Below are 24,349 nucleotides of genomic sequence, written 5' to 3'. Positions count from 1 at the left end.
GGAAAGTGTAAGGGTGGGACAAATTTCACACTTTCTCCCATGTCTCGGGCCAAAAAGGAGCTTGTAAAGCAAGTATGTGGAGCTGGAAATATTCCTCCGCCGCACAGCCGCCGCTGCGGTGGGAGACTGGCCGTGCGTGGGCCCGCGCAACGTGGCCGCGCACGTTTCAAATCCACGAGAGCGCGTCTCCATTCAGCGCTGCGGGAAAGATGAAGGGCTCTACTTTCTGTGTTAAATGTGCTTTATTCATTAAAAGCCTCAATCAGTGATGCAGCCCACCCACGGCTGAGTCTAACCCGACTTTAATCCCCGCTACTTGTGACCTGTTAGGCCCTACTTTGCCTCTTTGTAGGGCTTTCCTCCACCGCTACAACCGAGCTGAAGCGCTTATTAATAAATGCGCAGAATAATCACTTTATTAGCTCGAGCCAAATTATTTACAAACCCGTTTCATCTCCGTCTGTTTGCGTTTTGTTTGTCTGCTGCTGCTCAAATACGCACAAAGGCCTGAAGCATTTTCTTTCAAGAAATATAAATTATTTTCCAGCTTTGTTTATTTATTAAAAGCAAAAACTTCAGCCGAATTCCCGCGCAGCATTTAAGGCTGCAGAACAAATGGAATTAAACATGTTTTGATTCATGTTAAAACCAACAGCAGAGCAAAACGTTGTGTGTATTAGGATGTTAACAATTGTTTGAATAATCATCCGCGAACAAAAGCCATGCGGCTTCAACGTTGAGGCCTCTTATTGCTGAAGACAAACATTATTAGTGCCCAAGCAAACTGTAAACCGGCTGTGAATTAATTAGGCTATTTATATAGAAAGTACCTGCGGCCAGCTGTAACCAGGAATGTGTGTGTGGAAAGCAAAGCAACACATTTATTATATTAATATTTAAATCAAGATCAAGTCGAGAATATGAATATCAGACGTTTTCATTCGCAACCGGCAGACCATAATAATATATAATAACTGAGCACACAATATTTATGTTCAGAGCGGTTGGAAGTTTGCAGAAAATCTGTATTGATTGCACACAAATGATGAGATCATAAAAACACTTAAGTTTCAATTTTCCAAACCAAAACATGATTTTTCTTCACAGCCGCTGATCGCATATAATAACGTGGGAGGAAAATATGAGCATGGGTCGTTTTTAAAACTGAATTAAACTGCATTATTTGTATTATTATGATAATTATTATTAACAATAATATAATTATTGTTGTCATATCGCTATCATTATATTTCATATTGTTAAATTATTATACTTTTTATTGATTTTTGTTATAAAGTAGTGGAATTTGTTGATGATCTAAAAAAATATATATTAATGTATTATTTGAGAGCACGATGAATGATGAAGAGGAGGCTTGAGGTTGCGGGGATACAGAGGATGACACCGGGGGAAGAGGGGAGGTAAGGAGGGGGGGAGGGGGTTGTTGCGGTGTCGTGACGTCAGCGCGAGGCGTGCTGCAGAGCGCTGGTGAAGAAAACCAAAGCAGCGCCGCAGAGACTCAACCAAAGCGCGCTGATTATCGCGGACGCAGCGTTTACGCGCATGAAGTGGATTTACTGAACACCTGCATGGGGAAACTCTGAGGCTTTACTCATTTTTTTTTCTGTCGTCTGCCTCTACTGGGCACCAACTGGTGAGTACAAAACACACACACACACACACACACCTTGTGCGTCGCTGTATTTCAGCTCAGGGAATCGGCCAGACGCTTGGCTGGCATCTTGACCGTTTTAGGATCAGGTGTTGCCAAATGAGTGGTGCGCGTGTCCGCGTTAAGCACGATGGAGACAATGAAATGTTGATGGAGGCTGACTCCGTTAATGAGCGCGTGCATGTCGGCTCGTTGGGATCAGAGAGAGTGCAGTGACCGGAGACTGAGCGGAGGCATCTTTACGCACAGCGACGATTCGTGGTGGTAAACTGTTCTGTGGAAATGACCATCAGTTAGCAGCTAAAATAGAGCCCGTGGTGTTGGGAGTGCACGCGCATCAGTGACGGCCACATGCACTCTTTATTATTTCCCCATAATATCCTGACTGACGCCTTAAATGAGCCAAAGAAGCGTGAACGCGGAGGGACAGAAGGAGATGAGGAAGATTTACTGAGGACATAACAGGGGTGTGTGTGTGTGTGTGTGTGTGTGTGTGTGTGTGTGTGTGTGTGTGTGTGTGTGTGTGTGTGTGTGTGTGTGTGTGTGTGTGGTGCTCTAATGCCAAAGGCAAACGTTGTGATGTTGTGGGTGAGGGACGATACTGAGGGCCCAAAACAATGGTGTGTGTGTGTGTGTGTGTGTGTGTGTGTGTGTGTGTGTGTGTGTGTGTGTGTGTGTGTGTGTGTGTGTGTGTGTGTGTGTGTGTGAGTGTGTGTGTGTCGGAATTGTCCATATATAATAATTATGTGTTGGGGAATTCAGATGCAAAAGGATTTTTAACATGAATAAACAGTTTCCTGTAAGAAACGTTATTTTACAGGATTCTTTATTCATTTAAAGAATACGTTTTTTTTTTAAAGGTCATGTAAAATATTTGGTTAAAGAGAGGAAAATTAATGTATTTTATTTACTATTTATTTATGTTAAATCTATAGACTGTTTGGGGTTTTATTTTCTGAAACAGCTTTCTTCTTGTGTTTTTCAGGAAACTGGAATGGAACTGAATCTGTCGAAGAATGCGATTTCTTGTGGCGACACAGGTATGACGTGTTCTCTTCACAACTCTTAAATATATCACATTATAGATTATAAAAAACACAGAAACAAGGGGATGCTGCGGTCCAAGTGCGGGCCTAGACCCCTCTCTACGTTTTGGCGTAAGATCAGAACTTGTTATTGGCAACAACAACAACAAAAAACCGGCAGTCCGTGCGGGTTCACGAGGATCTGCTTCCCGATATTAATGAATGGATGCATGCACGCGCGGCGGCATTTACGACACGATGATATGCGGACACATCAGATTATTATGTGCAAATACAAGCGTGCGCAAATCAAATGAAAGCAGACAACATTTGAACAACGCAGCCTATAGTTGAGGTTTATTTACAGCCTTCGGCTTCATTATGGCGTGCGTCATGATTTCCTGAGTCTCCTTTTTTTTGCCATTTGAAAAACAAAAACCTTTAAAGCCAGATAGACAGCAAAACAACAACAATAAAAAAAAAAGCTCCATTCAGAAGTTTGCGTGTCATATTTTTCTCATAACAACAAATTAAGCTTCTCTCTTCTAATTTCAAAAAGGAGGGTTTTTTTTCGGTAAACCTGGATTTAATCACAGACCAAAGAAAGGCCATCACATAAAGACGTGAGAAGTTTGGAAAATGTGCGCGGTTTGAAACGTTTAGACACGCACGTGAGCTCGTGGTACAATCCCCCTTTTAAATGCATTTTCTTTCAGGAAATCATCGTTTTAATAATAAAGCAGCTTCGACTTAAAAAGGTCAGGTCCTAAATAGCACGACCTAAATGGGAAACATAATTATGATGAAGACAAACAGGCTGAGACATTCTGTTTAGAATGGGGCTTCATTAAAGTTACAGTGGAATTATGTTGCAGACAAACAAATGTGCCTTTTTATTGTTTTTGTGTGTTTTTTGGAGGTTAATGACTCCCTTTTTTGTGTGCGACAAATATGTATTTTTGAGGATTCATTCCACCTCAACTCAACCTCTTTTGTTTTTCTAAAAAAAAACACTGTGCACCAGAAAATCCTACATTTATAGAGTTTTTAAAGCCGTCTTTCTTTATTCTCTATTCCCACTATGATTGTTGTATTTACACCTGCCCCCCCCTGTGAGGTTGCTGGTTGTCAGGCTCCAGGTCAAACAGGCCTTGGACCCAACAAGTACACCATCACCAAGGAAATAATCAGCTGTCCTTCTCCAGTTACGCCGTGTCCAGTTACATCCACTGCTGTCCAGCCTTTGAATCTGCTCGCCAGCTTTAATTTTCAATGCGCTAAGCTTCGCTTTCTGGCCCCCGTGGCTCTCGCTTTACTTTGTTTGGTTGCCTTACAGTTAAGAGAGGCAGAAAGAAAAGAAACCACTGTATTATTATGTGTGTTTTGGTGTGTGATTAACGGCGGTCGCAGAGTTTATTTTCACTTCTTGGAGGAAAAATATGAGTGTTTGCATTTCCACTGGCCTTTAACCTGTCCTGCCGGATGGAAAGGCTTTTTAACTCATCCATCACACGCAAGTGCCCTCCAGAGCAGAGGAGGAGCAGGGATGCAGGCTGAGGAGGCATGCCTATTTAGATTACCTCCATTTATCAGCCTGTAATATCTGCTGGAGGACAGAGGGAAGGTAGAATCACAGGAGCCCCTCCATAGAACATCTCCATGTGATGTAAATCCTTTAATATTCCTATGGAGGCCTGTAAGGGTCAGCGGGTTTATTGTGACTTCTCTCCTGCTGCTCTGAGATCCAGTCAGATTCAAAAAGGAGGACTTTTTCAACATAAAGCTGTGATTCCCTGCAACAGATTTCTATCTATGTATTTCTCAAAATGTAATATGGAAAAACATCTGTGTGTTTTCCAGCATACGGTTTGCCGGCTGCTTTTAGAACAGCGCGGAGCCGTGTGCACTCCCACAGATACGCACACTTACACCGATGAGCACCTATTTAGATTTTCGGTTGCATAGTAAATACCACCTGCTGTCTCGATGGGATGACCAGCGCCTCGAGGTCAACATTTATGTATTTTTTTTTTTTACAGAATACATCTTCAGCAACAACAAAAAAATCACTCGCTGCAGCTGAATGTGTCTTTTCCTGCGCCAATTATCTCTTCAAAACTATTTTTTACGCACTTGTCTGCGCACTGATTGGTGTGTGTTTTTTTTTGCCAAGGGGCACTTCGGTGTGGATCGAACTCCTTACAGGCCTGTAAGTGCACACAGCGGGCCACTGTGAGTCCAAGAATCATCGCTATAAATAAAAATAGGATTGTTTAATTCAATTTCTAGATATTCAGAATTCTAATTAATTAGTTTGGCAGTAGAACAGTTCAGAGGCCTTAATGTGAGTCCCACTGGAACACGCTGAGGCTGAATATAGATGGGGGGGGGGGGGGGGGGGGGGCTAAGTGATCGCTGAGAGCTTGCACAATTGTCTTTTGAAAAGGCCTTCGGGGCAGTTTACCGGTCGGACGGGGATCTCATGTCAGAAGTCACTGTCTTACAATGTTCGAGACTGGCGCCGGTGACGGTCCGAGTCCCAGACGGGGGGAGGCCTGAGCCGGTGCGCTTTCACCCCACACATGTAGGCTCCAAGCCGAACCAGCCAGCAGGATCAGCCGGTCTCATGTTGCAGGAGAGACTTACAGCTTTACCAATCTGGAGTTTTAAAAAAAGGAAAATGCTAAATTGACGTTTGGTTTGCTGCTTAATCGCGCAGAGACACAATGGCCCACCCTGGACATGTTGTGTTTTATTTGCCTTAAGTGTTGAAGGTTTGGCTTGTTTCATTATTTAGCAAAAAGAAAATTGGAAAATGGGCCTTCTTTTGGGTTTAAAATGTGATTTAATGACTAATGCAGTGAACGATTCAACCCCGAAACGTTGCTATCGGTCCACACATGCGCACTCGTACTAAAAACGGACATTTAACCCACACAGGGATCAATTAAAGGCACAATAAGTCTGAATGTTGCATTAAGAAAAACACTTCATAAATGAAAAAAAAGAAGAAAAAAAACTATACCCCTGACTTCCCAAGATGCAACACGTCTACTTAAACCTTCCATGATTAGGCCTCACCTGGCGCCAGCAGGAACCTGCCTCCGATCTGATTCTAATTAAGACTTTCGTTCCTCCGCGGGGTTTGTGTGCACGCGCGTTCCCTCCTCTTCCTCGCGAAGAAAAGACGTTTCATTTGTGGCGCAGTTGCAGAATCCATGCAAGTTTTACTGCACGTTTTTGTTCTAGAATAAAACATCTGGACGAAGCAATGCAGCTCCGCGCACATGGACGCGCAGACGGCTGGGGCACGCGCTGTGCATGCGTGTGACGGATCAGAATTAGACCAGAAGTACATCTGATTTGGGTTTCTTTTATTTTCTAATTGACTTTGGCTGCCATGTGCGCGTGCTCGTCCGCGCCGGCGGAACGGACTGAAGGCAGCCGTCCACATTCGGGTTATCTGTAATCCGATCACATTAGAGGATTATCAATCAAAACGGGATTTCGTGAACGAGAGGTTCCAGCCAGTGTAGTGGGATCACTCTGTTGAAGTTGTAGAAACATTTTTTACTAAAGTTATTAATTATAATCTGCTGCTTATAACTGATTATTATTCAACCAATCGATCAGCCTTGTGTTTGTCCTGCTAGGAGCCTCATGGGTTTTATTATCCCGATTGTGTGCTAAAGTGAAACAATGAGCCTACAGAGCGACACTTGGCAGTTTACAGTGCGAGTCATTGTTCACGCGCACACACACACACACGCACGCACACTCATATTCATATCGTTCACTTTTTCAAACCGAGGAAACAGTAACAGGGCAGGCCCCGTGTTGGATGGCAAATGTTTATTCAGCTCGGTACATATCCGAGATATACAGCACATTGTGTGTGTGTGTGTGTGTGTGTGTGTGTGTGTGTGTGTGTGTGTGTGTGTGTGTGTGTGTGTGTGTGTAAACGCACCCAGCTGCGTCCCCGTTGGACAGAATTCAAACATGCCTGCACGAATAAAAGGCCCATTTTACTCCTAAAGAGTAGAACGCTGCAGACTGAAAATAGATTTGTGTGTTTTTTTTCTTCTATTTTTTAACGAACGCTGCAAAAAATGTCTGCTTTAAAAGTTAAAATAGTCCAACATTGAGCCGTGTAAGTGCAGCATGACGTGGATTCATTCACATGGACCCAAAACGCGATAGAAGGTTTCTGATCCAAATCAAACCTCAGATAAATAAAAAAGTAAAAAAAAATCACACGGCACTATTTCCCCTGCTTGTTTGAGCTTGACGTCAGACTTGTCTTCTTGCAGCGGGCCGGCTAAGTGGGTGGGACTCGCTGGTTTTGGGGGGGGAGGAGGTGGAACACGGGAGATGGGTGGGTCTCGCGTGTGGGTTGGAGAGCCGGAGTTTCCTCTCAGTCACAGCGGGCAAGAAGAGAAGGAGAGAGCGCGCCGGGCCGACATCCATGTATGAGCAGGGGGAAAGCAGCTGTGTGGTTTTTATTTTACTTCACCTACGAGTCTTTTCGTCTTGGAAGAACTTCCGTGGAGCTTCTCGTCCCCTCATGTCGTGGTGTGCGTCTAGAAGCTGCGGGATTTTTGGAAGCTGTTGAAGGAAAAAAGCTTTGCAGCTTTGCGCTCCTCAGGAATTCATCCCCCATCTGATTTTTGTTTTTAATAACGCGTCTCTTGAAAAGGTGGGATGAATTTGGACAGAATCGCAGAGGCGGTGAGAGCACCGGCGGCCCGCGACGTGGCCCCCGCGTTTAATTTACCGAGAACGTCAACCAGCAGCCGGGAGACTTTAGAGAACTCAAGCAGCGAGTCTTCGGACACGGAGCTGGCAGGTATACAGCTAAACTCCATTCCTTCTTCTGAGTGCATCGACAGCTTGGGTTTTACGTCTCCGTGAGCGCGTTGGATGCGTCCAGACGACACCGATGTTAGACTCGCTTCTTCCCGCTGCGGTGTTTATTTCCGCGTGTTGCTGCAACACACACACACGGAGGAAAAGCAGCAAAACTCCTTGGCTGTTTTTTTTTGTTTTTTTTCCTTTTCCAGCGCGTAATGCGCAACAATACAATAGAACAGGGGAATAGTCTGTTTTTTGTTGTTTGTTTATTGCTCTGGCTGAACCAAACACTTGGCAGCATCCAGAGGTCTGTCAGGGAAGAATGTGCAGAATAGCCTGGCCGGCTGTCAGTAAATGCATTAAAACAAACTATAAATACTGAGGCCATCAACCAATCTAAACTCAAAGCCAGAAGGTCTGCATGCTATTAACTATTCTCAGAGAAGCTTTTATGTTCTTCATCTTGGCCATATTTCTTCTTCTTTTTTTTTTTTAAGAAAAAAATATATTTTGCTGCATCTCAAGAAAATATGGCTGAAAGTGGTTTATTACTCATGTCCTGGTTTTGCTTGAATTATTTATGACGCTTAAATAATAATAGTAATACAAAGATGGTGTGTTTTTTTTTGTATACGTTGAAGAGACTATTCCCCGTTTCTTGTGATTAACCTTTGCACGTGTTGACCCTTCAGTTTAATGAGGCAGAACACGAATACAAGATAGCAGTTGGGAGATAAGAGAGCAGACCTCGTCGCGAAGAAAGTAATATTGATCTAGGTGTGTGTGTGTGTGTAGGTGTGTGTTAAAGATTCGATACAAATCTCCCAGACACGTTTGTAAATATTTGGCTTTAATATATCACTTCTCTTCTGTGGCTTATTGTCCAACTTTTTAAATAATTCATTTGAAGCGTCGGCTGCGTATTTCATGCTGGCACTTTCCGTTGTAGTTGACCTCTTAATGTCACTTGTGCACTTAATTTCAGTCTGAAGCATTTGACCCCAAATGACTAACTTTTCCAATGTTATTCAAGCACCAAAAAGCTGCGGAATGTTTCATTGTCGACGTCTGACCCACAGAAAAGGAGAGGAGCGCTGAGCAGAGGAGCGATGACGGGAACGCGGACGATCCCAAGAAGAAGAAGCAGCGGCGGCAGCGGACTCACTTCACCAGCCAGCAGCTGCAGGAGCTGGAGGCCACTTTCCAGAGGAACCGCTACCCGGACATGAGCACCAGGGAGGAGATCGCCGTGTGGACCAACCTGACCGAGGCCAGAGTCCGGGTAAGAGGCAGCAGCAGCCGTGCGTAAAGCGTGCGTAAAAGGCGATGTGAGAAATAAATCACAGCAGTTGTTGTTTAAAGCCATCAGCTAAATAAATGAAGTAACCCAAACACACTTGAACCAAATAAATAAAGAAATGTTGCGCGAAATAAATACATCTAAAAAGAGCAAAAAGGTTTTCTTACAAAAAAAAAGGTACAGCTTTAATATCAAGATCACACTGTGTGGTTATTGCGCCGAATTCACTCAATTTTCTGAATCCCAAAAGGATTTTCATGCTAAATTGACCAAATGTGTCGCTTTTTTCATCTGCAATTCAAAACAAGTCGACAATTGACAGTTGGTTATTGCTGTGACTTTAGAAAACTAACTCGAATATAATTCAGAGAGACCCAGAAAGACGAACCTATATACCAAGTCTCATTATTAAAACCTAATTCCGCGCGCATCTCGGCCACATGCAGAACGAAAACAACGTATGCATGTTGATAATTCAGCAGAAATGGAAGCTAAACTACCTGGATCTGCTGGGAATTACACGTTTTTTTTTCTGAGGGTGTATCCGCGCTACTAGTGGAGCCAATGGGGGATTTGTCTTTTGATGACATCACCACCTGACTGGACCCTTATTTGTCCCCGTGGAGGAGCCAAATCTACCTAACAGCGTGTGATAATATCTATTCAAGCAGTAGGACGACACATCCAATCATAACCAGAGATTAAACTCTTTACAAGCCTTTCAAGTAGAAAAAGCTGATCCAACACGTTGCCTTTCACTCTACTCAGGTGTTCTTGGATCCGAGAAAAACGTGCGTTCAACAAAACAACATTTGGTGTTCGTTTACAGCAACTGGCGCCTGGCTGCCCGACCTGGCAACATCCACCGTCTCACATGGCATAAAAAAATGCATGCAGCTATTTCAAGTGTTAAAAAAAAAAAAAAAAAAGAGGCTCAGGACGAGTTTAGCGAGCTGGATTTTCATTTCTGGAGGCGAAGGAGGGATTTCAAACAAGGCAGTCTGTGATTTTGAGGGAAGAAAGGGAAAACGTTGTGTAGCCGCGCGTGGCCTGAATATTTCTGATTCATATCGGAGCGTTTATGAAAATGTTTTGACATTTTAAAGTGTTTTGTCTTAACCTTTTCGGGGTCATCAGTGTTGAGTCAAGCTTGACAGATATATGGAGATCGCGTGATATTTGAGTGCTCAGCTATTTTTTTCTCAGCTGAGTTTTTTCCAGATTGTTTACCATTAAACCTCTTAGTATTTATACTATATTAATGTACTTTTGTTGCTTTGAGCAGGAAGCTATAAACCCTCACACACACGAGGCGACGCTAAGAAACACATGCGCGTGTTCCTCCGCGCCTCAGTCACATCGCTCACGTCTTTTGTGGACAATTTGTCCGCAGCACCCCGCTCCCCGCGCGGCCATAAATAGCCTCCAAGGACTCCACGTGTAAACTGTTTCTACTGCGAATTAAAAATGACTCTCAGAGTGCCGACGAACGGAGCTTTTGTCAGGTTTCGATACGACGTGAGGATCTCCAGAGGCGCGGCTCTGATTCATTTCACAGCTCGGTTCATGCTGTAAACTTGATGGCTTTTATTTTTGGGATGTCTGACCTAAATACTGATATAGCCTCTACACACACGCACACACACACGCACACACGCACATAGGCCCTGGGCGAAATATTACCCGAAAGCAACGCAGACATTTATTTCATACAAATTAACTTTGTATAAACCAAGACACATTTATGCTATTTTACTATTGTTTAATTTGAATTGTGTTATTAATCAACAACATTCATTACGTAAACAGTTTTTTAAATCTTCTATGACATGAATTTAATAGTAAAATAAATAAAAAAGATTAAAATACAATGCAAATGTGGACAAAAAGTTAATTTAATGACATGTCTTTCTTTGAGCTTATGCCACACGCATGCGCAAATAACCACGTCACATAAACGTGGCTTTAAAACTAAGGTTTGAATAAATAGGCGACATGCAAACAAATCGCAGCTGTTTAGAACTACTTGGTCACTTTTGGGCAAATTAAAGTGGATTTTTACTGTTTGAAGTTTAAGTCGCCTCTTATTAAAAAACACCAGGCTGACTGTAACGTGCAGACATTTTTAGTGTGAAAAGACAATAAGGATCAGGTTTGATGTGTTCGAGCTGAAAAGCAAATCCACAGTCATCAGGAAAAACACACTTGACCGAAGTGTTAGATGGAAATATAGGCACCAACTGATTTTTGTGGTCATATATACAATTAACATCCAGAGTGACTGAGAAGTCTGACCACGATGCAAACGACCCTTTGTGTGTTCCTCAAATAATAATTGAGAATAAAGGCTCTCTGCTTGTGTTTACAAACTACTGCAAGCAAATATTCAGACGTGAGAACATTAAACTGTTGCATTCAAGAACCGTCAATCAATGTGGGACTGAAGGGCTTCGATCTGGGGAATTGTGCTTAAGGGCTTCGGGTTATGAAACTTTTATTTTTATTATTAATCTTTATTGAACATGTTAAAAAATAATAATAATACAAACTAAATAAAGTGAATGAGCAGTAAAAAGGACGGCAAAAAACAAGCACATGGGATCCTCAGAATCCTAAGCAATAAATACATGACTCATAATATAGTTCATGTTTAAAAGGGAAGAAATTAAAAACTTTTCTGGTCCTACCCCCAAGACATGCAACTTTCACAGATGATTAATATTAGTATTATTTTTTTAATTATTTACACACTTTTTTTTTGCGTGTGTGTCCAAGAAATTGCAATTTGGGGACTTTAAAAGTGAACAGAAATATAATTCCATCGGTATTAAATATTTATTCATGGAGAGCTGGATTTTGTGACAAAAGACGATTCTTAATTAATTAAATATTCATAACAATAATAAAAATAATAATAATGTTTCAAACAACCAAGGTCACCTTACTTGTTAAAAAAAAAAACAGAAAAAAACGTATCTAGTGTCTCTTAATTATTATTATTTGATTTTTTGACATAACGTTTGGATGTGCCACATTAATCTTGATTTTTAGATAATAATAAGTAACTATTTTGGGGGGTGGGTGTCTGCCTCCTCCGGTGCCGCCTAATAACCACGTGTCTCTCCCCCAGGTGTGGTTCAAGAACCGCCGGGCTAAGTGGAGGAAGCGCGAGCGCAACCAGCAGATGGACCTGTGCAAGAACAGCTACCTGCCGCAGTTCAGCGGCCTCATGCAGCCGTACGAGGACATGTACCCGGCCTACACCTACAACAACTGGACCAACAAGGGCCTGGCCCCGGCGCCGCTGTCCACCAAGAACTTCACCTTCTTCAACTCCATGAGCCCGCTCACCTCGCAGTCCATGTTCTCGGCGGCGCCCAACTCCATCTCCTCCATGAGCATGGCGTCCGGGATGGGCCACTCCGCCGTGCCGGGCATGCCCACCCCGGGCCTCAACAACCTGAACGGGATCGGCACGTCCGGGATCAACTCGGCCATGTCGCCGTCCGCGTGTCCGTACGGGCCTCCCGGCTCTCCGTACAGCGTTTACCGGGACACTTGCAACTCCAGCCTGGCCACGCTGAGACTGAAATCCAAGCAGCACCCGACGTTCGGATACAGCAGCCTGCAGAGCCCCGGCTCCAGCCTGAACGCGTGTCAGTACAACAGCTGACGGGACAGAGCCACCCCAAATAAGTAGAATAAATAGAGTTTATGTGATGGACGGACACGGTGTCGGAGCTCAAACCCGCGGCGGATGGGGATAAAAAAAATAAATAAAAAAGAATAAAATAACAAAGACAACTAAACTGGATTAGTTGCGATCATTTTTCCACACAAAAAAAACACAAAAAAAGAAAAATGGAGTATGCGGGTTGTATGTGTTTACCGATGAACTTGCACAGCAGATTAAAAAGTCCAGGTTTTTTTTTTTTTTCTTTCTTTTTAAACGATGAAGTTACATTGCTGCACTGTACATATGTAAATGTAAATATATACAGGCCTAATATGAAACGATGGGATCTTTTCTTTTTGTGCTTGAAGACTGGCTGAGGGGAAGAAAAGGAACATTAAAAAAAATAATAATGTCGAGCATATCATGAATCCAGACTGGGAGAGGAAGTTCGCCTATATTGTACATATTATTTTATACTGCTTCTGTGTGCTTATTTAGCGTCTATGCAGGGAGCACCGGCCCGTTGGGACTCCGTGACTTATGTTTTTTCTTTTCTTTGGTTTGCTGAAATAGAAAATCCCGCATGTTTAAACGTGAGTGCAACGTGTTTTGTACGATAATGTAAAAGTATGCGCAGAATACTGCGTTCATTAGCCGAAACTGTATACGAAAAAAAAGGTGATTCAAAGTCCTCATGTGATTATGGTAACATGTTTGTTTGAATAAACTCCAGGAAAAGAGAGGTTTATTTCACGTATGTTTTAGAGGAGTTGAAAAAACAATGGGACAGTATTATTACTATTATCATTATTATTTACCCAGAAGAGGAGCAAATATCTTTAAAGGGGGATTACTTCAGGAATATGAAGATTTTTAAGGATTAAATGGGGACTAACAGTAGAATCTGGGCTTCAACCACGACATTTAATTTTATTTTTTTAAATAAGTGTTTATTTTGAAGCTTATTCCTCTGCTTTATTGCTTTTTTCACTTTATTTTCTCAACGGGGGAAATAAATCCACTTGAGTTTGACTTTAATATCAAATATGTCTAGGAATTAAGAGGCTCATTGCCTAAAGCCTTATTTAATATTGCGGGGCATTTTTATTTGGAGGATCTGATAAACACCATATTATACCCATCAGTCAACATGCATCCGTGTGGTTTTATTTGATAATATAGGCTCCATGTCGAAATGTTTTATTATAATAATAATTATTATTATTTATACTATCATAGCGCACAAGGTTAAAGTTGGAGTCACTCTCTTCTCAACTTTTTATTTGGGCCTCCCGCTTCCATTTTAGGGAATTATTATAACCAACCTTCATATTTTACATTAATCAGAAGATGAGAAAAAAATTAGATGAGTTGAAGACATTTATGTACTTATATTGTATTTAGCAATACATAAAATAAAAGCTCGCGTCTCAAAATGCCTCAAAGGGGGGAAATATGTATGTTTAATTGTGCACGCGCAAACTCACTTGAATGGATCAATACCGTATCTGTCGGTGTGACACCTGCAGAACTCGCCGTATCTATATGACTCAGCATTCAGGGTGATATTAGCGCGGCGTGGTGATTGTGTGCTCTGACTGATAGTGAGGGAGGATGTTGGGATTAGAGGCAACACTTGAATAAACCATCACATGTAAAACAGGCTTCTAATGAGCAATAAAACAGGAGAATTATATGATACTGATTTAGACCTACAAGTCAACAAACTAACGGAAAACAGTCTGCAAAGAGTTTTTATTTGGATTTAAAATAACCCCCGAAAAATATGTTTACCATTAAAACCCAAAAGGTGAGTCTATCTCAACCTGGTGGTGGCTTTTTAGGAATTACCTTAAAGTGTCTTGGCACTTTTAGAATATTTTACTATAATGAATAAATAAGTTGAACATTAATGTGTCTCAGGAATTATGATAGTCTCATCGTTTTACTGTAACTTATATCTCTGAACCTCAAATGTTACTTTATGTTGGTCTCTCCTCAACTATTTTATTATATTCATTTAATGCGTCTGATAATGTTAAACCTTTTTTTTATTTACTAGAATATTTCACCAAAGTGTTTCCGACCCTCAGGAGTCAATTCTCTTGACCTTGTGGCCTTCTGGTAATTCTTCTAGTTCCTCTATAATGATCTATATTATATAGGATTATATTCTATTATTATATATTAGACATTATTTGTGAATCTTGAGGTTCTTTTATGATAAATGTAACAATATTTTCAGTGTATCTGGCGTCTTGACCTTTTAAGTATTCCTCCTTTACCTCACTTATATTCCAATAATATTTTTACCTGCAATGCTTAAGAACTCTTAGGAGCTCTTTGGTCGCTGACGTCACGTCCACCGCTGCTTTTACAAGCAACAACGGTCACAACATCAGCAGCGCGCGAGGGCGCGCCCGCGCACACGGAGGGCCAGAGCGTATTTTTTTCACTGGCTGTGATTGCGTTCTGATTTGGAGATGTTTGACGAGAGGGCGGTTCGTAACGAAAACAAAGCGCGCGTGCTGTCGTAGATATTTAGCCCGTAATGCTCGTTTCCGGTTATAAATATAGGACGGCGCGGCATCGTGAACGCGCCTGAGCCTGGAGGGCAAAGTTCAACACGCCGCTTTATTATAGCCGGTAAATATTTGAACTAACGTTGGTGAGGAAGTCCCCTCCTCAGCTGAATGATTAAAGATACTGCAAGGAACAGAATATGATATACAATAATAGTAATAATGATAATAATATAAAATGTGTGTTTCCTCACTCACTCACTGTAAAAAAAAAAAAAACATTTCGCTCCTTTAAAAGGTCATCACAGACTTTTCTGAAGTCTTATAACTCAAGAAAATGTTTAATTTATCTTGAATATGTCAACAAATTGGTGATACCGAGTCTGAATTACCCGAAACCACCCGTCAACTGATTTTGTGTCATTTGTTAACAAATTTGTTCAAGAATTTGTACAGAATCTCAACTAAATGGGAAAAGTCTGATTGCATGGAAGTCTATAAGAAACTTCTCACTTGGTTTATTATCTCAGTCAACATTGTAAACGTGAGTTTCTGGTCTCAATCACTAGTCTGTGGCAACATTGTGATTGACAGGTCAACTTTGAACCCTAGCGTGTTTTCAGTTTAGTTGAAAGTTAATTTTCCAGTTACCTTAAAAAATGTCTCATTTAGCATTCAGGTGTAGCTCCGTCTCGCCGTGTCGCATCTGGTTGCAAAAAACCAACATGGCAGCCAAAATGCCAAACAAAAGGCTTCGTCTTATTCATCAAAATCCATGACACTTTATTTTACTTTGCTCACATAATGCATACACCTTGGTTACTTTGTTTTTTTAGTCATCAAATGACAGAAAACTACTGGTGTTTGGTGTCGGGGGTCCACTGGGGCCCAACCGCATCTCATTTGCCCCCGGGGCCCTGGAAGAGGTTAGCGCGGCCATGGTTGGAGGTGTTTGAGAGACGCGATTCAGCAAATACCGCCACGATGCAGAAACCTGTATTTAAAGGGACTTTTTGTGAATGTCGCTACACAACCCGACCATATGGTGTAAGCCAATTAAGAAAACAAGCCAAGTACTGCTATACCCCCCCCCCCCCCCAGCTATGACTACAAGGCTGCTCAGCTTCTGTTAGCTTTCCGCTGCCAGCTCCCTGCAGCAGCTCGTCTGATCCCCAAACCTGCACTACAGCTGCTGCATCCTATATATAAACACACCAAGTCCCGGCTTAGACCCGAACCTGTCGTTGATTCAGAAGCAACACCCCAGACTCTATAATATAACAATACAGAGCCTGTAATCAAACAGGGGCAGCTATTAGGACAGGCAGAGTGACCGTTATCTCTGTGGGTGTAAAGGCAGCTGCTGCACTCGGAAAACAAGCCCACAACAATCAATACTTTACGTTCATTTTATGTTTTCCAATCTTTCCATTCATTTTTATATGGTATGAAAATCATCAAAACCTGCAAAGAGATGCAGTGCAGACCGTCCGAGCGCGTGATAGATTACTTATGACCATTTTGTAAGTGCATCAAGTCTCTGCAGGTTGATTTTAATGTCACGCTAAAGATAATTCAAAAGTCAGGGCAGCTTGGAGTGGAGGAAACATGCAATCCAGGGAAATGTTGTTAAACTTGCTGTGTGGTCCTTTACATCTCCACCATGACGTCCCGGAGGACAAAACCAACTCTTTTTTAAATAAGCACCTTTCACAAAAGAGTGAACCAGCAGGCTGAAGCCTGACTCGCTGCTCACGTTTGATTGCTTTTGGATTAATGTTGCCATGAAACTCACATCACAACACAGTAACTGGAGATGTTGCGTTCTGCTCGTTTCAAAACAACCGTATCGCCCTTTTTAGTTTTTACTGAACAGAATACCATGATGTCACTGTTTGGCTTTGTGTGTGTGTGTGTGTGTGTGTGTGTGTGTGTGTGTGTGTGTGTGTGTGTGTGTGTGTGTGTGTGTGTGTGTGTGTGATCTCAGTGCAGGCTGCTCAGCCAAACTGCCATGGTTGTAAACTTATGGCAACTGCAGAATCAGCCAATCATGGCTTAGGCCAGCCCAATTCATTTAATATAAAAATACAAGAATATATATTCTTATATAATAATAATAATAATAATAATAATTGTTATTATATATATAATAATTATGTATGTTATTATATAATAAATTATATTATTATATGACTAATGTAATCCTTCTTGTAATATTTCCACCACTGAAATTGAAACTATTGTTAATAAAAAATAAAGAATATATATACAAGAACACAAAAGTTTGTTTCCTGTTTCAGCATGACGACGCCCCCTGCACAATGCCAGGTCTATGAAGACTTTATTGTTATTATTTTCCCAGTTTGGGAGGAGTGGAGACTTTTCCAGGGTTGCATTAACGGCCGTGGTTTTGGAACGAGATGTTTTAACAATCACACGGCCTGTGAGTGATCCGGTTTAGCCGTATAGTGAGTGCAGTGATGTCATACCAGCTCGTTCTCTGATTGGTCTCTGATACCGACACACAAGGAACCCGTTAGCTTCTGTATGAGACACACTTTGGACAACCTGTACATGTAGGAGGCGTTGCCGTTAAGTGATACCATATTGGTTGGATTAGACTATTCGGACTGAACTTAACAATAAGATCAACTATTTGTACACAGTGACATCATAAGCAACTATTCAAAGTCGAATGCTAAGCCATTTTCAAGAGTCTCTTTGCAATAAATTCCCAAAAGGTTATAATGTTCAGATTCAAACGGTCATTTTGGAGGATGCAGTTGGTGGTGCTGTTGATTTGAGGCTAGTGACTGTTTAAAAGTGATCTTGTGAATCCTACAAGTGCATTAAAAAAAGAAGATTTTTACCTGTTCAGTTGCAGCAACGTATCCACATTCACCAATTTAAACGTGGCTGGACCTCAAGTCTGCTGGACATTCTCGGTCGACCTCAGAGAAGGAATGGAGAGGAATTAGTTTTACTTTGGAGGTGAAGTCTTTGATTTCTAGATTTGTAACCGCAAGTCACGACTGGGTGAATGTGGCCACACAATGAGCTGATTGTAGCACTAAAACAGCCTTCCGTCCTGTACGCAGAAAAAAGAAAAAAAAAAAATCACACCAATCTCCATTTAAAAATCGAGCAATTTGCAGTGGCCAACTTTACTGGTATGCATCCCTATGACATATATAGCATCTTTTTATTCAGCATTACAAAGCATGTCTTATTTCACTGACATCTCTGGTTTTAGATTGAGTATCTTGTGATGCTTTCAAGTAGAACGTAGGTGTCTGACTCTCATATTTCCCATTTACCTTCTCATTTACAGTACATTTCAATGTGATATCACATAATGGAATAGAAAAACACAATATGACACCAGCAATACATACACATAAAAAAATAAAAGGATTTTCTGTCATCCAGTCGTTATCGGTGTTATTTAAACATTTCAAAGTCAGTGACTGCTTTGTGCCTCAGTTGTAGGATGGGATTTATTGTATTTAAAGTGATAGTGATAGAGATTATCCTCCATTTGAACGTTTCCCAAACTGTATCTCTGGGGATCCACTTTTTCCATTTTAACCATCACAACCCAATTTTAAAAAAACGGCCTACAAATCATGAGATGAGTGAATTTGTGCGTACAAAAAAAGATCACTTTAAATTATCTTGACTAGGTAAACCAGCCGTTGTGCATAAATAATATATTATAAATGAAATCATATACACGTGTGATAACCCTCATAAAATAGCCTGGACTAGCCTTTCACATTAAATTCAGTTACAAGTAGGCTCCAATTATCAGAACAACCCGAACATTCAAACTCCCTCTAGTGGTTCAAAGCAGCGCTGCAGATTAGAAATGTTAAATCAAAGAGTGGAAGAAATTTACTTCTGAAATCCAAATTAAATCTCCAGCCATCCACCCGTGGGTCCCCATCCCAGTTTGGGGGAATGACTGCTCGATTTCAGGGTGTAACATTTCACCCACCGCATGTCTCGATGTTTGTGCTACATAATGTTTGTTAGTAAGCTAAGTACTGCTAGCATACATGCTATATCAAGGCACTGGCTTACCTTTGTTAGCGATCGTCTTTGTGGTCTTCAGGCAAAAGGCCCTGAAAGGAAGTCCTATATATTTATACTTCCTGGTTGTACCATTGTTGAAGAATAGAGGGGAGGTGCTGTGTTTATTTCTGATTTAAAGTGGGGTTTTTTCTAAAGCTGGTGATTACATATATGGTTGGCACTGTAATGTCTGCCTGATGTATACAATACTGTATAAATAGCAAATATATATGTGGCCAAGTTGCCTATTCATATTCATATATATATATGGTACACTCCGCCTACTAGTGGTGCAGTCCACTTCAATTTACATGGAGGGTATATAAAGGGTGGTGGTGGTTTGCCCTACTCCAGTCCAGTGGGTGGCAGTAATGCATTTATAAACTGTCCAAATCGCCAATAAAACCTGAGGAAGAAGCTTTATTTTAGCATAAACTGCAGCTGCTAATGCAAATATAGTTGGATTCATCATCCACTGAGTAGAGACTGTTGGTTTGCACACTGCAACATGCAACCAGATCCGGGACGTCCTGCTATTTTTTGGCATTTGACATACTATGTATTGGGACATAATTATTTTATAGCATACATACTATATTGTAGTATTGGAACATAAATGTCTAACATGCAGAATACACTGTTTATTCCTATTTAAATCCATCAGTCATCACTTTTAAATGAATGATTACATCATGTTTACCCGGGTGATATACATTCATGCATAACATTTGTTTAGTGCTATAAAAGACAGGACAAATTATTCCAACTTTAGGGGCGACCCCTGTACAATCAGTAATACACAAAATGAGGTTGGGTGGAAGAATATATTGGAGTATTTTGCCTAATTGATAGTACTTTAATAAAGACGTTGTTACTATGCCTGATATATCTTACTCCAGAGACACGTGGTCGGGTTTTTTCATGGAACTTGTTGGCAATAAGACAACTATAGAATATTGATGTATGGAATATAATATGAGACAGGTTTGATGCTTTTGAGTGTGTCTTTTGTACTGGACTGGAGTGTTCCTGAAACTACGGCTGCAAAAGAAAGCATATTTTTACCTTTAAAAAAAAAAAGTTGGACATGTGGATGACATTGCTACAGCATGAGCGAAAAGCATTTAAAATGATGTGGCTAACTCTCACCGTTTCCAACTCAAAGTTGAACACCGTTCTGCTCACAATATTCCTGGATAGAAGTATCAGCCAAATGTTTTACTTCCTTCCTCTTAAATAAATTCCTTTGGATGTTGTACATTAACAGTATAACCTGAATCTGATGAGCTGCATGAACCCAATGCTGTGTCGTTCTGCTATGTGTTTTAATTTGATTTATGGAGCTGATTTATTACAAAACACCGGATCGCTACAGTCAACACAGCGTTTGGCCGATGACTGCGTGAGCACAGCATCATATTACTCTAATTATAAGTGTGCTGAGAAAATGATGTAATTACCACCAAGACTGTGTCTCCGTACCGCAGTAAATGTGACGAGGCTGACACATGACAGTCATTTTGGGATTAGTCGTCGCGCTGAGAGGCGAGCAGCAGTGGGTGAGTAAATAATGAAAGGATCTGGCTCCCCATTTATTTTGAAGGAAGACAATTATCTGACTCGTCACAACTCCTCAACAGCGTTGGTGTGCAAAGTTACTGTACCGTCATGTGGACACCTTTAATACAGCCACGTGACAACAGGAGTTCTGGGAAATGTAGGAAATCTATTTAAACAAAAACTGCACTGTCATTCACATCCATAGGCATTCATCTGCTGTTATAACCATTCTAATGCAGAATAGACTGTAGGCATGATTTAATATCGGATTCTGGTTTACGTTATTACGTAGTATTGACCAATCACATTGGAGCAGCCTGTGCGGAGAGAGAAAAGAGGCGGAACACATCGGCCAAAACGCAATCTGTCCTCAGATGATGGTTCCGATTTTCACGGGGTAAAAATGTGCTTTTTAAACAGGCTGATCGTGAACCACAGAATGTTAGCTACTTGTTCCGATAAGAGGTTTATCCGTCCGTCCGATAGTCGGTGGGTCTCGAGATCAGGGTCGCGGTCTGGGGTCAAGGTCACGGACTTTGGTGTGTGCACAGGTCTGTTGTTATGGATGTTTCCACCAAGTTGGAAGCAGAATATTGTCTAAAATATTGTTTTAATTGTGCACCACACATTTACATGTTTTATATGTACAGAAATCTCCAAATCTCTGTATAGGCTGATGTAATTCTCCTACTTCTTATGTTGAATAATGCATTTAAACTCCCATTGGATTACTGTATTTAAAAAAAAAAAAAAATGCATCGCCACGAAGCTAAAAACAGTGTTTTTTCTTTGCACGTGAAAGGTTGACGGTTGTAATGGACGTCTGTATTACGGCGCTCGTCTGCTGATACCATACTGAAATTAGACCATGATCCCTCATATCACAGAGAAAATGTGCTTTCCTTCACACACACACACACACACACACACAAAAACACTGACAACGAGTATTTTAAATGGAAGAAGACAGCGTGAAACTGCCATTTATCAGCAAACAGACAACAGTGTGTTTCTCTCACACAGATGTGAACAGTCCGGTGTCGTCCAGGTTGTACAAACAGGGAACTTTGATCCTAAAAAAACCCCAATGTCTCTGCATATGTTCAGCTCTCGGGTGCGTTTTGGCATGGAGCGAACGCTGTGATTACTATCAGCGGTGTGTCTGCAGCAAATCCCACAACAGATGCTTCCACATGCTAAACGCTGGCCTGTACACCACCCCCCCTCCTCCCAGAGAGACTCCAAAAGCAGACTTGAGTCAAGATTGACTTTCTATGACCTTGTTATCTTTATTTGCCAGTATCGGATTGCAACTACTGGCTCGCCCAAACCCCTCCCCCACATGGCCACGGAGCGAAACTTCACCCACGAGGAGAAATATGGGCCGCTACTTGGAAAAAGCCCAGAAAGCCTTTCTCCCACTTTACCCTTCTGTCGCTTTATGCTGCGGAGAATTATTATTTTTCCATCTCAAGGTTCTGCACAAAAAAGAGAAAAAAAGGTACCCCCCCCCCCCCTCCGTCCCACTCATCTATCCTCAACACTATTCCTTTCTGCTCCACCTCTGCAATCTCCCCACTTTCTCTCTTCTTTCATCCTCATTCCTTCGCCTCTCTGTCCGTCTGCCTCCCTCAGGTTCTCGTGCGTGTGTGTGTGTGTGTGTGTGTGTGTGTGTGTGTGTGTGCGTGTGTGTGTGTGTGCAGGCTGGACTGCTGGCGGTGCAGAATTAGTAGGTGAAGCTGAAAACGGATTAAGGAGCCAGAATCCAGGGAGTTCACTAATGGGAGGGTTGGCTTGACTGCCTCCTGCTTCTGGCCATCAGCTGAGGCCAATTATCTGAAGGGGCCACATCTGGCCTGGTCTGGCCCAGCTCGGCCTTGTAGGAACTGCTGTCTGGTCACTTAAAAGTCTCCCGCTTCCTCCTCCTCCTTCCTCCTCCTCAGAGGACGGAGGTGGTGGCCCAGCGGTTGGACGGGCTGAAAAGATCAGTCGGTTAATCCACCAGTTGATTGACAGAAATAGTTATATATGATAGTTATAAAAGTCATCCATCAAGATACATCTCCAAACAGTCACTGCTGCCGTCGTCTCAGACGTGTAGAAGGACAAACGGGGCATTTTGAGGAATAAACAATACATTAGAATATAAAATGATCAGATTCATTGGTTGTTCCTTGTTCTAAAGATGGTTTCACTGGCCTATCACTCACCTTATGACCCCTCAGGTGTATGTGGTGACCCTTGGGAGGGGGTCCGACCCCAAGGCTGGTAACTGAACCTAGCTAAAATGTATTTACACTAGTCATAGCTCCATCTCAAGCAGCTACAACACTGAAATACCACTCACACTAGAACAACTACATTTATACTGATTTACTTTTACTGATGCATGATTTTGATTTTGACTCCTTGTACTTGGAGTATTTTCCTTCGAGCATGTCTCTTTAACCTTGTGTGTGTGTGTGTGTGTGTGTGTGTGTGCGTGTGTGTGTGTGTGGGCCTGGATGGCCTTCACCATGAAGAGGCTAAACCGTGAACATAAATGACTTAATCTAGTGCAACTGCAGTCAGTCTAGAGCCCACAAGTATCAACTTAACATGTTAGTAGAGGCCTAAAAAAACATGCATTTGATTAACTATGATCCACCAATTTTTGCAGGTGAATTTGGCATTCTGGAGGTTTATTTTCCCACTAACGACCACATCCGACACCTGAGTTTGATTCAAACCAACTAAAGTAGAGAAGACAGGATGTCTTTTCTTGTTTGTTTGTTTGTTTTGTTGCATTTTAATCCAAATGACCAAAGACCTCTCCCCCTAGTGGACCGTCTCACCTGAGAATTGCCTTTTCGCCACATTTTCAACACAGTACTCTTAACTACAAATGTCACTGCTCAGCTTCCTCAGCTGTTTTTAACAGGTAATAATCTCCCAGGCATGACTGAAGTTACAAAGTTACATAACCTTTGGAGGATAGGAACGAACACACAGCATCTTCAGGAACGGTGTTTCGGAGAATTCCTATTTCTTGTGCAACAATTTCTGAGACATGAAGATCCAGTTAAAGTGAGGCAATGGAGCGCTACAGGATGATGTATTTTTGTAATGCAAAGCCCTGAAATGAGCATTGTACTGGAATCCTCCACAAAAAGCTGGTATATAATACTTCCACCTTTTGTTCAGTGAGATCTATTAATGCAAACAGCAGAAAAAGCTCCCGCTGGGCTACAACCAACTAGACAACAGTTGCATGAGCTGGACTTTGGCGCTGTGGGTGGACTTGGACTTGAAATCATTCATCAGCTTCCCTTCTCCAGACTCAAGCCAGGACCAAAGAGAAGAAAGGCTTTATTTTTGCTCCGTACGTTAGCGGAATGAGCATAGTTCTACTGATTTGGCTTTTATTACGCTCTTTTCTCTTTGCTGATCTTCTCCCGATGGCGAATCCAGCCAGGAAAACACAGCAGCCCCGTCTGACTCATCCCCTACCAAACCGTAAATCACATAAATCCCCCCTCCTCCTACTGACTTTGACCCCTTCCTCATTTCGCTCCACTCTCCATGGCCAAGAGGAGAACATGTGGTCTGGTGGAGGACTGACAGCGAAACGTATCCTCTGGCTCGCTGGCAAAGGAGGAGAGTGGAGAGCAATTACGCTCCATTTTAGTG

General features: G+C 41.8%; 2 protein-coding genes across 3 annotated transcripts in view; one reads left to right on the top strand and one right to left on the bottom strand.

The window, feature by feature from the left end:
- Positions 1-24,349, bottom strand: part of cUnh5orf24 (chromosome Un C5orf24 homolog) — a 113,851-nt gene that overhangs the window by 63,745 nt on the left and 25,757 nt on the right. The window lies entirely within an intron of this gene.
- On the top strand, positions 1,542-13,252 carry pitx1 (paired-like homeodomain 1). 2 transcript variants are annotated; one of them, XM_084029364.1, is made up of 4 exons: positions 1,542-1,654; positions 2,658-2,712; positions 8,628-8,830; positions 11,979-13,252. In XM_084029364.1, the coding sequence occupies exons 2-4, from the start codon at positions 2,667-2,669 to the stop codon at positions 12,519-12,521; spliced, it is 792 nt and encodes a 263-aa protein (XP_083885490.1). In that variant the 5' UTR covers positions 1,542-1,654; positions 2,658-2,666; the 3' UTR covers positions 12,522-13,252. The 2 variants fall into 2 exon arrangements, with proteins under 2 accessions (XP_083885490.1, XP_083885489.1); XM_084029363.1 differs by lacking the exons at positions 1,542-1,654; positions 2,658-2,712 and adding an exon at positions 7,126-7,543.

This window comes from Eutrigla gurnardus (genome assembly GCF_963514095.1).
Source record: "Eutrigla gurnardus genome assembly, chromosome: 15".
NCBI lineage: Eukaryota > Metazoa > Chordata > Actinopteri > Perciformes > Triglidae > Eutrigla > Eutrigla gurnardus.
The sequence above is the reverse complement of the archived record's forward strand: the minus strand, read 5'-3'. Positions and strand labels throughout refer to the sequence as shown.

Coding starts and splice junctions, on each gene's coding strand:
- pitx1 (XM_084029363.1), top strand. CDS start 7,399: ATGAATTTGGACAGAATCGCAGAGGCGGTGAGAGCACCGGCGGCCCGC. Junction 7,544..8,627: donor TTCGGACACGGAGCTGGCAG/GTATACAGCTAA, acceptor TCTGACCCACAG/AAAAGGAGAGGAGCGCTGAG. Junction 8,831..11,978: donor TGACCGAGGCCAGAGTCCGG/GTAAGAGGCAGC, acceptor TCTCTCCCCCAG/GTGTGGTTCAAGAACCGCCG.